This window comes from Cupressus sempervirens, chromosome 10 (assembly GCF_028749045.1).
Source record: "Cupressus sempervirens isolate cs-2001-9-10 chromosome 10, ASM2874904v1, whole genome shotgun sequence".
Lineage (NCBI taxonomy): Eukaryota > Viridiplantae > Streptophyta > Pinopsida > Cupressales > Cupressaceae > Cupressus > Cupressus sempervirens.
The window spans coordinates 538,430,547-538,450,261 of NC_143127.1; the positions used below are offsets into that span (position 1 = coordinate 538,430,547).

Consider the following 19,715-nt stretch of genomic DNA (forward strand, 5'->3'; position numbering starts at 1 on the left):
ATCACAGTTTCGTTGGGATTCTCTTATCCTATTCTGTTCTCTATATTAGTTTACTTGGATCTGGCAAATCCAAGTACAATCATTGTTTGCAACTATATTCTCTCTATGATAAATTGTGACTCACTTGTGTATATGCTATTTGGTGTACTTCTGTGTACTGGTAATTAGATGTCTTCTCTGATTTGTAAATGAAGGATAATAAAACTCCATAGATGTCTTCTTTGATTTTTAAATGAAGGATAATAAAACTCCATATGGCGCAAACACCCTACACGATCCACCTCCACTCAACCTTATGGACTTTGATTACATTTGTACGGAGGTCAACCTCGTACGCTAGACAACTTCCAGATGTATATTAGACAACTTCCAGTTGGGAATTACTTCTAGACATACGCCAGGCAACTTCCAGTTGGGAACTACTTCTAGACGTACGTCAAGCAACTTCTAGTTGGGAACTACTTCCAGACTTACGCCAGGCAACTTCCAGTTGGGGACCACTTCTAAATGTATGCTAGGTAACTTTCAGTTGGGAACTACTTCTTGATGTACACCAGGCAATTTCCAGTTTGGAACTGGAATGAAACATTACAAAGCTTGCATTTCTCCTTTTGTGGTTGCATTAACTATTATTTGTGAATCACATTCTACATGTAATTTTGGTACCCCCAATCACTTTGCAACTTTGACTGCTAGTAAAGCTACTTCTATCTCAACTACATTATTAGTTCCATTAGCCAATCATTTTCCACCACATGCAAACTACATTTCCCTCCCAATCTCGTATGATGATTCCTACTCTTGAAGGTCCAAGATTGCCCTTGGATGTGACATCAAAATTCCATTTCCACCATCCTCTTTTGGTTTCAGCCACCTTACTTCATCCAGATCAGCTAATGGTGGATTGACCCATCTCAACTCATTCACGTGTTGGGGGCTTTGGTGGTTCCCAAAACCGCAGATTGGAATCCTACGAGTTTTTCCAACTCGATGCTGGGATATCCAACCAGTTATGGCCAACTTGACAAGACCAATCAATTTGATCTTTTGCACTTTTGGCTCTACAAGGCTAAGTTAGGTGCACTTGATCCTGAACAATTCACTTAAGTCCAAGATACTTATAGCAGATTGGTTAGAATGCGAATGCAATGAAAGTTTCCCAAATGGCAAGGATTATAGAAAAACTTTTGACTTCCTCAAATAAGTTCAACTTTAATGATAACTTTGGAATATACATACTTCGAACTTGAAGATTCTGAATTAAGAACAAAATTAATGGTTATGTAAATATGAGAGTGTTTGAAATGAAAAGATATTATGAATTGTTAAAAAAGTGGATATATCAACTTTCAAAGGAAATATACAAAATGGTTGCCAGCATATGGATTAGGAATTATGAGCAAATTAATGTCCAGTGCCAGAATTCAGAGGGGGTGATAGAATCAATATTACAAGTTTTAACTTACAACTTTATGAAATCTTGTATATTAAATTATAAATAATTTACTTACCAAGATGCGACAAATCAATTACACGTATGCAATTTCAAACTGGTTTAAATTGTTTTTAACTCATATGGAGACAAAATAGACACAAATATGAAGACAATTTAGTATTTACCACTATCCATGACTATCAAGTTTGAATAGCTATGTAAAGTGCCTTGACAATTTTTGAAGTTTTATCCTTGTTTTTCTGCCTTAGGAATTTTGTCAAACACTTCCCTTGCAGCCTCAGTTTGCTAATGTTTGTTGTTTTGCTATGATTTTTGAATGCCAATGATATTGATGAATACAAATGATTGCAAAATAACTAATTGGAAATCAAAGTGATATGCAACTTCTTTTTATTGTTTTCCAAATGCAAGTACATGAAATTCTGATGTAAAATGCACACCTACAGCCAAGAGGTATTTTCACAAACACTTGGCATGCATCCTATGAATGACTATGCAATGAGACGTTTTTACAAATGTTTGGTATACAAACTGAACAGCTGAATTAAGTTGATTTCCCTTCAATACTTCAATGTTTACAATGACTGAATACTTTGGTAACAAAAAGACATATATTACTTGTCAAATGTATCCATCTACAATTGCCAAATGTAAATACCAAAAGAACCTGGAATAAGTAGCTGAGATGACATGCTTTTGGGCTTTGCTTTTTTCGGATTTTCTTTTTCGGACTGCTTTTTCGAATCTGCTTTTTCAGACTGCTTTTTCGGATCTGCTTTTTCGCTTTGCTTTTTCGGATCGGCTGCGAAAACAGAAACTTTTCTCCTTGCCAACTGATGTCAAAAGTTAGATGCACGGGCTGAACAAAAATCACTGAATATTATCTCCCAATTAATCACAAATGAATTGGTTGAATACCAATTCCTCCACTCCCAACTAGGGTTGATATCTCACAACCGAAATTGGCACGTTGGAGTCTTCAAACCCTCAGGCAAGTATGCAAGCACTAAGGCTCTCAGCACAATAGATGAATATGCAACTCAAGATGTTTAAAATGACCCCCCAAGGGCTCCTTATAAAGATTTAACAAGCAACTCCAAGAAGCTTCTAGAGGAATCAAGCACTTTATTCTTTTAAGTGACCTTTTGATATTTTATTATGTTAGTCACTTTAATATTAAATCAATTAAATATAAAGTTACTTTTTAATATTTCATTGTTTAGTAACCTTATAAGTAATTAATTTAATATATCTTTTCGCCCTTATTTCTTCCTTTTTAGCCTCCAGGGAAAATAAAGGCTAAAATAAAATAAGTAATTGGTGCCTGTCAAAAAGGGGATATTACAAGCTATAATTGATTTTATCCACTTATCTTGATATTAAATTACTTACAGAAATAAAAATTGATCATAAAGGACATAACTATATAATATTTTGCTTTAAGGCTTCAAAAACAAAACAACTAAAATCTCTTACTGGTTATGCCTGAAATAAAAATGCAATGAAGACACTCAATGATGATGCTCTATTCGTTGCAATTCAATCCCAAACCATATTAAAATTTTGCCCAATACTAACATCCACCAGTTTGGTTCAATCATTTGATCTTTGCCAATAAGAAAATAGTATGTCACAGGTGCTTAAATAATTTAAGAACAGCCAGAATTTAAAAATATTGTATATGAAAAAAATTGTGTTCTTGTCTGATTTCACATCTCATATTTATACACTAGAAAAGGGTGTCGGTTGCCTCTCCAGGCATCGTCTCTCTTCATAACAAATAACTGCCCAAAATTATCATAATCTTTAAATATAATTTTGTCTTGGTAATAATTGATGGTTTATGATTGTTCACCTTAAATACTTAGCATGGTTCAAGTATTTCGTGTATGCAATCATTGGAATTCCTATGATTTGCCCCCTTTGTTAATATTTTTTACTTAAGTGCTATTCCTTTGCATTTGCATCCACATGTTTGGGTTTGTATCGAGCGGTCTATATGGTCAGGTCTCTATTTCCACGGTATCTGCAAACAATCAGGTGCATCTCCTCTGCAGTGGTGTACATCTCCAGGCCTGCAAAATATAGAGTATCATTAGATGTTTGCCTCTGAGTAGAATTAGTCAGTATGCCATTATGGTCAGAATCTCTGCAACTTATACCAAATAATGAATGGTCTTCATGAATTTTGGAACACATAGGTGCATGAATGGCATGCCTTCATACATATGCGAGATGCATAACAAAAAAAATATAATCTGGAAGTGCTTGATTCAAGAAAAATTTCTTATTTCATCTCTTGTATTTATTTATCCTTCATCATTGATGCCATCATTCTATTGCCGTCTTGTGATTTATCCACATCTTCATCATTTGGTTCAATTTTGATTCTGACGGCTTTTCATACAATAACGTCTTTGATTCTGGTAAGCACTACAGACTTGAATGAAAATTTATGTTAACGTCTATGACTGATTTCCCCTCTTTATTTTGGGTTGTGGTCACATTGCTCTGCTCACAACAAACACATCATCCTGGGCATGATGAACGTAGCCTGAAAGTGATGGCGACCTTAGATCCTTTCCGCCTAGATGAAATGATAGATGAGGAAGCTTTGGAATGAAATCCTTTAGTAACTTAAGAACAGCTGAGAGCATCCAGAAATTTCCTCGTCTACCCTGAAGTAGTTCTATATCATAGTGATAATGTCCATCTGATTTAATGTCATCTGTTCGAGGCTGATATATCTCTGTATGTGTTAATTTCCATTTCTCATAGAAAGGTTGCTTGATCTTTGGTTGTCTTTTAGCTATCATCAAATTATATACCAGGTACCGTCTCTGTTTCATAAAATATTAGTAATCTTTGGACTATCTGTAATCCTTCCCCTAATAATTTACTGATGAATGACTGGGATGTTGAACATAAAAGAACTGAACTTGATCTTTCCTTCGTATTACCAACAAAGTTGTTTGCTACTGTGTTTTCAAATAAAAACTTAGACAACTTCCAATTTCGCAGACTGTTCTTGCCATGTCCCAAGAATAATTCCATTCCTAGCATCTGAATCTTGTACAAATTCTGAGGATCCTGAAGACAATTCATTACTGAGCACCTTATTTACTACACCTGTAGGTTCTGGTACCACTGAAGATGAAATTATGCATTATCAGATACATCTCCTGATAATCCCCTTGACATAATGCTTTATCAGTCTTAATAGGAATACTTATCAAAATGGCATGAGAACTGCATCAAGCTTTGTGTTTGAAAAACTGCTCCTATGGCTTTTCTCACTTTCTTTAATTAATATGTCATGGTCTGCTACTTGTGATATTCCAACTAATGCTGTCGTATATATATAATGCTATGTGATACTGGTGCTTTTGAAGCATATTGTTTGAATGTAAGTAATGGGTAAGATCTGCAAATTCTCCCTTTGCCATGGTGCCGCGGGACTCTAAAATTTTGCCAAAATTTAGAGTTCCATCAGGCTTAAAATTTTATTTATGTATATTAATCATAAAAAAAATTAAATAAAATATTTAAAATACAAAATTTAATGATAAAAAAAAAATTGAATCATTTTAAAATTGACTGTATAATCTTGTAAAAAACCAAAAAAATCAAAAGGCACCAAACCTAAAATGATAATAGTGGAACCAAAATAAAAATAAAAAATACTATGAAGTATACTATAGTATTTGCAAGTAATATGGACCACAATGCTTGCGGTACCAAAAATAATAATTTTATTTTTTTATAACAAATGAAAAGGTCCTCCCACATGAAAAAAATAAAATAAAAATTTATTGAAAAATTGTAAATGCATACTGCACAGATTTGTACAGCAGAAGGGGGGAGTTTTTTCCAAGTTTTGAGCTCAACTTTCATTAGATATGGTGGAATTTATAGTTGATTCACATTGAAACAACCTTCTAGACGCAATGGCAAGGTCAGATTTAGCGTAGCGATCCAAAAAATTGCTGGTCCTCAGATTTGCAAGGATGCCACCAACAACTGCTCCAAAATCTTTTTCAATAATGACATTCCATGAGCTTTGATACCATGTAAAATTCTTTCTACTGTGATAACTGTTAACTGCTAGGGTTGTTGTTGCACCAAAAGATCGACATGTCAATGCCCAATACAACCATTAGACTTAAAGAAGACACAAGAGGTTGTTAAACCATGTTACGAATCCAGTAAGGGACACTGGCCCAGTGGCAACAATCCCCCTCCTAGCGTTACTCGCCACGGCTTGAAAAGATTTGAACTTGTGACCAAGCTTTGATACCACTTGTTAACCACTAAGGTTGCCGTTGCACCAAAAGATTGACCTGTCAATGCCCGACTTGACCACTAGACTTATATAAGACACAAAAGGCTTCTAAACCATGTGAAGAGTCCAACGAGGGATGCTGGCCCACTACCAACAATAACAACAATCTGAGATCTAGAAGCTAATGAATAGCACAAAAGAGAGATATAATATGATAACAATAAATTGTGTTCTCACCAAAAATGCAATACAATATGATCTTGGATGATTACAATGAATAAATGTGTGTGCTTCTATAAGTAGGCAGTATGAGAACATGATAAGCAAAAGACAACTTATCACCCATCCAAAGTGGAATCACACGTTCACCAAAGGTGGATAATCCTCCATTGTGCAATGAAGTCCATGCAACATGTGGAGGATAATGATAATTGCACTAAAAGTGGAGACAAAACATAAAGTGGAATGTGATAACTACCATCACCACCTAAAGTGGAATTTCTCCTACATCATGTGCAAATAAAGGTGCAAACTCCGAAGTGTCTCCAATGCAAATTGCTATGTATGCCTTTCCCTAAGTAAGCTTAATTAAAGTGTAATCAGGTGAATAATTAATTACACCAACACCCATAATTCCAAGTTATCCTAAAAGGGGACATTATATAATGTGCAGAAAATTTGGAAGGTTTCTTCTTGTTTCAAGCTCAAAGTGAAAGGATGGCTGATGTGCAAACATCAGTTAGCAATGAATTACTAGCATTCAAAAGGTCAAGTTTATCAATTCCTCTTGCAATTAGTATGGAGGAGGAAGATATTTCTTGTATTTTGCAGATGCCTTACTGGAAGCATTTTTTAGGACATGATTTCAAGTTGATTTTCACTAGCTTTTCATTTATTCCCTCGCTTGGGAAGCTCACTTTTTTTTGTGACACATGGGTGATCAAGGAAATTTGAAAATGCTTATTATATACTTGTCATTTGATTGCCAAAAATTCTTTTTGAGCTCACGTTTCAAGGCTTCTTATGATTAAGGTCTGCACCTCTCTATGCTTAGGATGTACAAGTTTTGAGAATAATCAATTGATGCTTTGATATTTTGGAGTATATGGCATTCTGCATAATACTTGTGCAGGTATAACTTTTAAATTTTAGAGAAATTATGGTTGTCTTGATTGGATATTCCTGGAACCCTGTCATTGGTTTTTGGGCCTAGCCTTTTTTGGATATAGGATATTGTTTTTCTAGTCCTAGTTTATTTGGATATAGGGTGTATGAGTTGTGAAAACAACCAACTGATGCTATGTCATTTTAGACTCTAGAGTATGTGGCATTCTCAGCAATACTTGTTGAAGGTATAACCTTTAAATTCTAGAAAATTTCTTGTTATTTTGATTGGATCCTTGGAATCATATCATTGGTTTGCTGGCCTAATCTTATTTGGGTATAGGATGTGAATGCCTCTGGCTCTACCAATATGAAGGGAATGTTTTCTAGCTTGAAGCTGTGAAGCAATTTTAATTTGATTGACATGCCTATGAATATCTAAAAATTTGCCTGTTGTAGCTGTAAAGTCTCCAGTTCCATAGGTTCTATACACGTACCTTTTTAAGGATGCAATGTCTCATAACAAATGTGCAAAATGGTCAATGCACACAGCTTGGTATTTTGAACTGTGTGCTTCTGGCCATAATTAATATTTGTAGAATAACATTCTTCTTTTTGATATGCTTAATTTTCAACTTTTGGAGTTTTTGTTTCATATCATTGAGGTATAAGTTTGACTTTGAACAGATTTGTTATGCCAATAACCTTACAATCGAACTTGCATGTCATAACTTATGCCTATAAAAGCATAAATCATCAAAAATCCTGATTTTTGCAATTTTTAAACATTCCCCAATTAAAACGATTTTCTCCCCAAAAATTGTGATTTAATCAGTTATGATTTTCAAAGATGAAGTGTTTAAATTGAAAAAAAATTGTGTACAGACCCTGAAACAAATCGCTTGGGAAAGACATTTGTTGTCCACCAACTTCTTACAATACCCTAACTGTGCAAAATCACTATTTAATCAAGTTTTCTCTGATTTTTAGCACAGACCTGTGCACTAGCTACTGGGATGCATTCCCTAGATTTCATCTGGTTGCTTAGGCAAATCGTAGGACCTTGAGTGGACATAATTTAATGGAGGTTAAGGACAGTAAAATAGAGGCATGTTCGTTGGTATGCTTCTACAGTTGATGTTATATATTTTTTTCAGTATTCCACACTATTGTCATTTGCCCCAGGCTCATAATAATGCTTTCCACTTATATAAATCCAAAGACAGAGTTGAGTGGGAAATAGTAGACAATATAATAAATACTAAGACTTCTGTTTGGTATTTTTAACATATTTGAACGTTATAAGTGTAAGTAAACATTAAAAGACAAATGGAAACAAAACTCTATTGGCTTTATAGTTTGCAGACTTTGACTCAAGAGTACTTAGCAATCCCAAAATTTTCAACTCGGCAAAAACTCGGAGAAAAGTGGGCAACTTAGAAAGAACTAAAAATTAAAATCTCTTAAAGAAACATATTTGTTTGTAAAATTCAATTACAATATGTATTAAATTAAAAATTGACATCTTGAAAGAGAAAATGCATGGTTTATAGCAAAAACAGCATTTGAGAAACACATTGTAACCAGCATTTTGCCTGCAACATTTTTACCCATGGTTTTTTGTGTCTATAAAAATGCGAGAGTTAAACTTGCGAGTACTCGCTCAAGAAAAGAAATAGAGTACTTGACAACTTGGGGAGTACCTTGGAGAGTTTGCAAACTATGATTGGCTTAATATCAACCTTAAGAGTTTTGTTTTCTCGGAATTCTTCTGACCCTGACCATTCATGAGAATTTTAATATTTTAATTGTCAACAATAATACCGAGGCGGTTCTTCGGAATATTAAGGTCAAGTTGGGACAAATATTTTTTTCAGATGCTAACAAAATTTGATAAATTGGGGTTTCAAGTTGACATTGGTCATCAAGTTTTAGTGACCAGTGGGTAGGGTAGTGTCCATTGTGTAATAAAATGGTAAGGAAAAGTATATAATAACAATTTATAGACATTGTGGAATCCAAAGCAGAATGGCTCCTATTAGAAAGATAAAAATCAGCTCATAGTGCCGAAAAAAATGAACATCAGCAACATCCTATATCAAAGTGAAGGATTGTTTTGGTTATATTTGAATTTCCTACATATTTTACAAGCTAAATGCTTTGTTAATTTGCAAAATTCACTGCTATATGTATGCCTTGCTCTTGTTAGGGAACTACAGCCCTTTTAGGCTTTTCATAAACATGGAGGTTCAGAAGGCTCAAGGAATACAATAACAATGCACGAATGCTTTAGTCATATATAGTGAAGCATTCAAAGCATGCTAAAGAGGTAATATACAACCTAATACATGCTTTGAGTGAAGTCATGTCCTAGTCTTGTGGGCTTATCTTAATCCTTTCAAAGTTGATCTTAAAAGGTTTTCTCTTCAACAATCCAAATATATTTCGGCAGCAACTGTCCCATTGAAAGGGAATGTTCCTTGTGCTTTGATTTTTCATTCAACTTGTACCCATAATCTCTTAAATACTCAACTTAAAGTCCAGCTTTTTTAAGTCCATCATCCACTTATGTGCAAAATCAAGGAAAATTTTCTTGAATAATAATAGCTAAATTGTGGCTCAAATAGTTTCTCTCTTCTTTTGTACTTGGAGGTCTTTATTATATAATGGAAATATATTTAACACTTTCTTTAGTAGTTTACAAATCTGCTAAAATAGTTATCTATGAGAAATTTTCATATCATTTATGATTTTTCAAGATGTAAGATTTTGTTTCAAAATATAGCATAACATTCCATGCATGTTAAATAGGTATTATATCCTATTAAGCAAACTGATACATGTCCTGAGAGAAGTCATGCCCTAGTCTTGTGGGCTTATCTTAACCCCTTCCAAAGCACCCTCATATATTTTCTTTTAATTGATCTAGATAGATTTCAGCAACTGTCCCATTGAAAGGGAATGTTCCTTGTGCTTCAATTTTTCATTGAAACTTGTACCTATAATCTCTCAAATTTTCAATTCAAATTACATCAATGTTTTTAAATCCACCATCTATTTGTACTGCTCTTTTCTTTTGTACTAGCAGGTTTTTATTATCCACTGGAAAAATATTTTGACACTACCTTTACTGTTTTACAATTCTTCCAAAATAGTAATTAATGAGAACATTTCAATATCATTTATGGTCTTTTGAGATGTAAGATTCTATTACAAAAGCATTTTGTATTTCCCTATACTGAGTTATTTGATTCTAAACCTATTATGTTTATCTTTGCAATTGCTTCCTTCGTCATATAATATCCCTTTTGCAGTCTTAGTAGTTCTCTTTATCAATCTTCTAGAAAATGGCAGTATTGTTAAATCACAAATATGAACCAATTGACTCTCAGTTTGTTATTTGTGATATTTACCCACCAAAGGAAAACTCTCTTTTTAACAACTTTCTCAAGCTTGAGGATTTTGAAATCCTATAGGCCAACTTGGATACTCATGAGGTCAAATTACTTGGGAGAGGTTTTGAACGAGGACCTTCATTATCAACCTGCATCCCTCTATTATAGCTTTATTTGTACTAGTAAGAGTCACCGTCTATGTGTGACTCTTGGGAATTTTGTACTTAGTCGTCAGCTTGAATTTGTACAAACTATATCATAATTGAAATTTTGTAATTTTGTCAACTGTTAAACATCTCATTATTATTTATGCACTATGAAGTATGCTTTGTGGAATACATTGTAATTAGTGATATGAACGTAAACAATGGAATCCTATTTTCAGTAACTCATGCATTAAACTCTATTTTATGTGCTCTTTAAATTTCTATGCTGCCGAGATGCCCTTAAATTTTTTTTAAAAAAAGTTTTGTTTTGTTTTCTACAATTTTTTTCTGTTTTTAATTTTATTTTCAAAAAATCTTATACTTTGGTTTGCTGATTTTTTTCCCAAAAGATTTTTCCTTGTATGGTCAACTTGTGCCTCTAGCCTTATAAGGGAACTTTGCATGAGTGATTGTTCTGGCCAGGTGCCTTGCTTGTAGATTTGTCAATCAATAATTTGAAAATATGGATTTGTTATGGCTTTTAAATTTTAATAGTTAGTGATTGCATTCACACCTTTATTTCATCAAAATTTCTGCTTATTCTTGATTTTTCTTGTCTGTTTCAGTCATCAATGAATATTCGCCAGATGGTTAAAACAGTGTGGGCTACAGATGGCTTCAGAGGTATGCTATGTTTCAACTTGTTCAGAAATACAAATTGACAAGTAAAAACTATTTGGAAGGTGAAAAGAATAATTGACAAGAAGAGCAATGTAAAGAATTCACAGTCTACTATATTAATATATTATGCATTTAAAGAGGAAAATGGAAAGTAGAAATGAATTATTAGAAATATCAAATAAGTTATAAAGGTTGTTTTTTTCTAACTGCTTTTTTCTACATTTTTGTTCATTGCATGTCTTTCCACACATCATTTCTTATTATAACCTTTCCCACCATTCTATTTGACTTCATTTTTCATAGTCATACTATTCTAACTTCATCTTTCCTACCATTCTATCCAACCTCCGCTGCTGGCAGCTTTTTTTGTGAGGTTGTTTTCACCTGTTAGTTAGTATCATGATTTTTGGCAAGGCTTCAAACAGCCAATTTATTTTTTCAAGTTGTAGATGGTGGCATGGGTTCTTAAGAATATATTGATAGCTTGAAGAGGAAGCCTATCTTCGAAGGTGGGGATATCCCACCAAGTATGGAATGCTACCATTGTCGAAGGATTGTTTATGGTGTTGGCCATAAGCAAATGGGCTATCATTTCTCTGTTAGGAGGGCATGGGATTCTCTAGGGTATAGAGAAATGCATATCGACACTTTCAATTATTACTAACCTGCCCTTGTATGGAGACAATTTGCATAGGAGATCACATTTTACTATTTTAGGGTATTCTGAGATTCTGTTTCACTTTTGTGTCAAATAAGTGCTTTATAGTTTCTTTATAATAGTGGCATATCAGTAATATAATTGTTTTGATATCAAGTCATTTAAAAGGTTAATGGCAAAGCACTTGCTTTGATAATATGTTGGGTTTAAGCATTTGTGACAGAGCAATTAGTCATTCTCTGAATTTTACATGAACCAGAGAATACATGAATTAATACAAAGAAAAGGCAGATTGGTAGATAAGATAAATTTATCAGTGTCCAATAAGAGACTAAAAAGGGTCACAGGGACTGCCAAGAACAACAGTGGGCCAGCCTGCAGTAGGGACACCAAATGGTGCCCAAAGAAAGAAAGCAACAGCAACCGAAAAAATAAAAAAATAGAGGGATTAAAAGGAAAAACTTTCTTGAACCCTTTAAGTGTTCTGAACTGTGAAGAACCTCTGAACTGAAAGATAAGCAATAGGACTAGTTGAAGCCCTGGGCCGCTTTGGATTGATCCTGGAAGAGGAAGGCTGCTGCTGATAAGAGTCCATCTCGAGCTTCACAGATTTGGAATAAGGGGCAGGGCCAAGTTGGTGCCGCATCTTGAGTGAAGCCCTGTGAAGATGGAAGTAATGCGTTGTTAGGGTGTGGTGGAACTCCAATTTTGAGAGGACTTGGGGTTTTTATTTTACTAACTTATCTAATCCTCTTTCCATATATTATTGTATTTCTGTTCTGCATGTTTATGATGGTAGTATATCATAGGAAAGATTTGTATTATTGCCTCAGATGACTTTGCAGTATAAGAAAAGGTTTGTATCCCCATTACTTATGAACCTGAAAGTGAACGGAAGTAGAAGGCATTGAGCATTCAATAATGAGGTATTGTGTATAGTTCCCTGTCAAGATCCTTACCAGATTTGTGAGATCTGGAGATGATTAATGCTTATGAAAGAATATGCAAAGAATCATAGTGTTTTATTTCAGACTTTAAAAGGTTTAAGGAGGTTAAAGATTACCTCAGGAGAGAGGATGATTCTGCCATGAAACCTGATGCAGGGGACGTGTTGAACTAAATTTGTGTTGGTGCATCCTGTTTCCAGAATCCAAATTCTTAGCATATCTTCATAAGAAACATTGTATGACAGCATAATGTATGGAGTGATTGTTTATGCTGGCCAAATGAGCAAAGAAATGTCGAGCATTTCAGTGGCATTTGAAATGCTTTGGCTTCTTCTCAAGTACAGCAGAGAACTTAATACTTTTCCATACAAAATGAAGATAATTTTTGCATATGATAATGAGAAAGCACAATTAGTATGGGGTTGGACTGGAGGTTTTTCATTTATAAGCTCTGTCACAGTTCTCCAGATAAATAATGATAGTAATATCTCTGTATATACCAATGAGGTTAGCTATTTTGGAACAGTCATGTTAAATAGACTCGGGTTGCAGCAGCTGATGCTCATAGATACATTTCCATTGAGAAAACATCAGGATCATTGCATTGGGTGAAAGGTAAGGGCTAGATGTGCTGGGCTTATAAGGTTTGACAATATGTGTAAAACAGTGTCAGTTATAGTGTGATATCCTGGGGATACTGTAAAAGTTCTTGTAAAAGATGCATTCATTGTTGGCACTAGTAATTGATCTCACAAATCAGGTCTATATAATGGGACGTGAGTTGGAAGAAGAGTTATTTTGACCACAGTATATGGAGGAGGTGCTTGAGTTGGTAGTGATTTCAGCCGCTTGATTGCCCACTTCGTTGGCAAGCCATCATATATGCCAGGTCACGTTTAAATGCCTTATCATCACTTGAATATTCCTGAGGCTGTTGAAAGCTTGAAGCATCTCTTCCGTGGTATGCTTGATGGACATCTAATACGGGACAATATACTCTTGCAATCACGGTTGCGATGGGAAGGTTCATGGCGTGCACTATATATTCCAGTAATGCTATGGCATTCAGTAGTAGTTTTGATATCTTAAAACTGTTGAATATGGAAACAAGTAATATCTGAATCTCGACACGTATGTGGAATGCTACGAAGATAATAGTTAAACAAAAGCATCTGTTACCAGTATAGAGTACAAACTTCAATAATCACGATATATGTTTGTCTTAATAAGGATTGAACTCCAGTCGTGTCTATGGTATTGAATAAAAAGAGCGGCAGGATTGAGAGATTCCATAACAATGAGACACCTGAGTGCCAATATAATTGCACAGAATTCTTCTTCAATGGCAGAAAGTAATTCAAGTTTCAAAGAAGATTTGGTAGCCTGGTTTGATACAGATCTTTGCCCAATAAATGAAATAAAATAGGAACAGAGCTGCTGAAGCAAGGAGATTTGTATCGATTGTTGCCAATCTTTAAGGAGCTTTGATTAATATTTTACATATCTAATAATACTCTGTGTTATTGCAGGTGAAATGAACCTGTGTGCAAGAGGAAAGAGGCTTAGTGCATTTATGGTCTTCAATGAAGTTTGGATGGAAACTCACTATGGAAACAGAGTTAAACATGCCAGAATATTAGTAGAGACTGGAGATATTCTCTATTTGTATTCACGGTGGATTGCTGATGGATTTTGAGAAGGAAATACTCCAAGGAGTGATAGAGATTCGAACCTGAGAAATCCCTGAATATATGATTCGAAAGATTTGGTGATGCAGGTGCCATGCAAACAAAGGACGGGAAGTTGTAGTCACAAAATATTGAGGTGTAATAGATCCCTGAGGCCATATGCTTATTTATAACAATGACCAATGAATGCCTTAGTCTATTATTTAACAAAGCTGTGTTTTATTGCTCAAAATTTAATTGGTGATATTTTTTAAAAACAAAAGTAATTAGTCAAGAAGAGACACGATGGTTGGGTGACAACCGTATAATTATTTGTTCATCTGTAAATATGAGAGACAATTGATATACAAAAGACAATTCATACTCATATATAACTTACTATAAATTTTACATACTCAAGTTATACATGCACATTTGATATATTATGTTCTATTGGGGAAGAGTGAATGATTGAACAAAGCTTGTAGATTCGGATTACTGGATAAAATTATATGTGATTCTGGGATAAATTTGTAGTGGATGGATCATCCGTAAGGAGTCTCTTTATTACAATTTTATTTTCGGAATAATCAGTAAGCATAATTATTTATTTTATATCTTAAAGTTGGAAATATTATTAAGTTGTGTCCTTTATAAATATTTTTTAATTCTATAAATAATTTATATAATAGATAAGTGGACAGGGTCATTTATAGCATTTTAAACTTGATTATCATAGATATAGTGAAATATTTAATTGTTTCCATATCTGTGTCTAGTTTGTCTCCCTACTATAGGAGTTAAAGCGCAATCTAGACTAGTTTAAAATTGCATTTACATATTTAATCCTTCGCATCTTGATTACTAAATTGTTTATGGTTAAGGTGCATAAACTTTATAAAGCTGTGCGTAATAACTTATAATATTGACTATGTTTGCCCTTTTAATTTCAGCACTAGTCTTTATATTGCTTGTGATTCATAATCCATACGTTGGCAATTATTTCATATCTTTCTTTTGAAGAATTAATATATTCATTTCTTTCATTAATCCATAATTATTCTTATTTTAAAACATTCATATATTCATTTATTATTCTCAATTCATAATTTGCAAGTTTAAAAGTTTTCTATAATCCTTGCCATTTGGGAGACTTTCGTTGCATTCGCATTCTGACCAATCTGCTATAAGTATCTTGGACTTAAGTGATTTTTCTAGGATCAGGTGCACCCACCTTGGCCTTACAGAGCCAGATGTGCAGAAGATCAAACTGATTGATTGTGTCAAGTTGGCCATAACTGGTTGGATATTCCAACATTGAGTTGGCAAGACTCGTAGGATTCCAATCTGCGGTTTTCGGAACCAACAGGGTGGAGGTGTTAGAAGATGCTAGTGCTGGAGTGTGTGGTCCTAAGGCCTAATGGATTCTTGAAGATAAAGGGCAAGGCACCTCTGGTCCATATATCTAAAGAAGGTGAAGAGCAACCACACCTCCTTGAAGAGACAATAGAACCTCCCTCTGATCTCATAGTGTAAATGGCAGTGAAAGATGAAGTGCAAGTTCGACTCAACCTCCCCAATTTTGCAAAGTTGTCAAATCTGTGCACTCTATCAATATGATTGTCGTTCTCACACCAAAGCTGATGCAAATTAGCTCTGAAAGAACCAAGGAGGATCTTGAGGGAATGAGACTGGTGGTGGGATAAGTAGGAAGGGCGGATTGAGCTCCAAAAAGTTATCCGCATAAAATGCCATCTTAGGGCGAAGGCCACGTGGGGTTTAACCCAATCAGTGAGAATGAACTGTTTGTAAATGTCATCTATGATGCACTTCTTCAGCTTTTGATGGGGAGGAAGAAGGTCGAGGGGGTCGCATTGAGAGAATACTAGAAGGAAAGGAGGTTATCCATCACAATCCTAGTAGATCCATGAAGGCCGAAGTCTCAATGAACCAACCGCGAGTCTGACTAGAGGAGACCACAAAAGCATCAATAGACTCCAAAGAAAAATAGGCAAGGTAAGGGTAGCTGTGAGACCCATCCACTTATCAAAACTTACAAGAAATTATATACTAACAATATGAGTATGTGGATGTTTAATGGAATATTCTACTAATTAATTCTAACATCCACCCATATAGAAAATCTGTGTACATTGTTTTATTTGACATCCCTTGAACTTCTAAACTCGACTTGGATATTGCTTTGGTGAAATTGTCAGTCTGATCTTGAATGCAACCATGGTAAAGCTTTCTCTTGCCATTCTTCACCCTTTTCGGAATAAGTGACAATGAATCTCTCTACACTTGCATGAGTTCTGCACAATTGGATTTCGATCCTTAATACACTATTATTGGTGCAAAAAATTGTTGTTGTCTAAGCCACTGGTATATATACATCATTTAGGATCTGTATGAAGCCAAATAATACTTGCAATTGTCACAATTTCAGAAATAATTTTGTACAACATCAAATAATTCAGCATGCTTAATGAATTGGAATGGAAAATTTCAAATGGCAGTCAATGATAAAAGTGGCTTGAGAAGATAATGCAGATATATGATACTGACATATCTGAGGAATACTACTCAAACATTATCATTACCATTTTAACTTTATGGGGGAGACACTAAATGCTTCAGAAATATAATAGCAGCGCTGTTAAGATGATTATCCCTCAGAATGAGGAGAAAAGCACGATAAACAGTTACCTATGGATTACTTGGGAGAGCGGCAACTTCTGCTTGAGATGATAGTGATATATCTGCCAAATATTCAACATTTGAGGTTGAAATAGTAGCAGAGTTGTTTTGGTTTTTAAACTGTTTAAATAAGTAGTTCTTGGGTCAGTAAATAAGAGTTCTATTGGGGCCCACATCCATAAATAGAAAACAAACCTATACAAAGTACAACTAAAGAGGTGAACATGTGCCAAACAGAATTCCAAAAACTTCTACCGTAGAAGCATAAAGGCAATAGATTTGCATACAAGCTAGTTAGCTGTAGGCCCGTCCAATAAAAAAGATGAGATTCATAAAAGATCAAACCCATCAGAGCCCACAAAATTCAGACCAAACAAAGATCAATCAATAAGTATCCAGGCCTTCTCATGGTCCATAGAGGTGGAAGCTGCACCAACAGTTCCACCAACTCTCACCTCTCCGGGTGTAGACCAGTAGTATTGCCAGAGTTGTTATCCAGAACAAAGCTGCTAGAGCTGCAATTTACCCCTCTGATACTGCACCCCCTGTACAGACCTCCCAACTGTTTGGCTGCCTCTGCGGAATGGCATTTAACAGAGAGGACATAGAAAGTTGGCTGGAAATTTCTAGCTTATTATTCATGTGGGTAACCTTGGGAGTGTGAATACTGATGACTAAACTGTTGCAGCAGGACACCAATGTTTAGTTTGGAAATTGTTTGGCTGTTGTTACTCAAGATGGGTGTTTCTCTTGCAAATCAGACGCTAGTTTTGCCTGATCAAGGTCCTGTACATTTTTCTCCTTAATCCTGTGGGATGAAATTCTAGTCTCCTGTTTTGGAAATACCAAATGGAAAATCTATACTAAATGGATTTGTTTGCAAGTAGATCTGTTAGCTTGCTTTTAGAATCTGCTGCAATTGAATCCCTTAACATAAATACCTGAGTATTCTCCAGAATATTATATGACCTGTCTAAGACTGTACTTCTGTAGAAAGGATCTTGAACCCCCTTGTCCCAAACAAATCGAGCCATCATAAAAAATGAACATCACAGAAAAATGTAGAGGAGCAAAGCTCAATCACAATTGCCATTAGAGAAACCTTCCCATACAGCAAGTAATTAAAAATGGGCAATTTAAGCTATACAATCTACATATTCTTGTTTACATTTGCTGGATACTTTTGCCCCCTCTACAGAGTGCCTGCCTTGAGGGAAAAATTGAAAGCCTCTGCCTCCCTTGCCAAAAAAGGCAAAAAGTCAGATGCAATGTCCCCTTCTCCGTGCTAGCCATAATGGCGCCTAGTTGGTCTATCTTTCCATTCGGATAGGCTAACGGCATATGATTTAGGATGCCAGCCAGTCACAGGAGTTTTGGTTTTAGTTGAGGAGATTTTAAATGGGAAATTCTAAGGTTAAAGTCACACTGTTTTATTAAGTTGAAATATAAAGTACTTTATTATTTGAAGTCACTTTAAGACAAAATGACTTAAGGACGAAATATTCTTTTATCCCACATTGCTAAGTTGTTCGTATCTCTCCTCATTTCGAAGTTATAAAGGAAGGCATTTGCATTGGGATTGTTACCACAGATATATGTTATTTTCTCAAATCCTAAAGGTTGCTTAAATGTGATTGGATATTTCCTAAGGACGAAACCCCTTAAGGAAAATAGTGAGGTTGGATGCAAACGTAGTACCCACGTTATACTTCAGTATTGAAGTGATTCGATACATTGATCTACAGGAATGTGAAGCTTCAAAGGCAAAAGGGAGAACAGGAGGTTAAACTTAATAAGCTTAAGACAGGTATGTACGGACTCCACTATTACATGGGCAAATGATATTATGCAACTATGAACTTAGTAGTTTGAGGGATGTATGGCTGGTAGGAAGCAGTAATAGCTACGCATCAACAGTGAGAACGTTGGTACGTGGAGTTTGAGTGTGGTACAGGAGGACGTTGGGTCATCTATCTATAACCACGTCAATCATAACTCCCACTTTGATAACCTTTAGTAAGTGTGTTGAACTGGTGGCAACAGAGGTATCCGGGTGATCATCAAGTTAACGTGGGTGGAAGTAACACATTAACGTAGTAGGAAGTAGCTTGAGCACGTGGTTGGGAGGCAACCTCATATCCTTGGACGAAAGAGGAGTGCAATCCGTGACTGTTGTTCCAAAGCCGTGGAGTTATGACATTCTTCAAGTGTCTGCATACAATGCTAAACCAATACTAGAAGTGGCCGCGGGAGAGATAGTGGTAGGTAACGTTCGGACTAAGTGTTATACCAAACAACGGAAGACAAGACTAGGATCAGTAACAACATTCATACATCACTTCAGCAGGCAGTAATTCCTTGAATGAATATGGGTGTGTACATTACTTATAATCTGATAAAAATATTTGAGTTCATTCTTGTAGTCTCCTTGCATATTTGAAATAAAGATAATCTGTTATTTACTGAACTCTGACTGCACATTCAATACTTCTTGGCCATTTTTGAGGTCACCGCTATTGTTTGGTATTGATGAGTTAACATGTGGGGAATAGTTATTTACTTAAATGGGATACAACAATCACAATAGTAGTATCAGCATGTCCATTAACTAGCTTGCTCACCAACTATCTGATTAAATTCTGAGAGTTAGAAATTGATTTCTTTAATTAGATTAAGGGC

The 19,715-nt window shown here is 35.1% G+C and overlaps 1 protein-coding gene across 1 annotated transcript in view; it reads left to right on the top strand.

Annotated features, from left to right (window-relative positions):
* LOC149535025 (Mitochondrial substrate carrier family protein) overlaps positions 1 to 19,715 on the top strand; it is a 123,940-nt gene that overhangs the window by 20,635 nt on the left and 83,590 nt on the right. Inside the window, exon 3 of the mRNA XM_089803769.1 lies at positions 11,010 to 11,067. Within this exon, the coding sequence (XP_089659895.1) occupies positions 11,010 to 11,067 (58 nt within the window). The remainder of the gene's footprint in view (positions 1 to 11,009; positions 11,068 to 19,715) is intronic.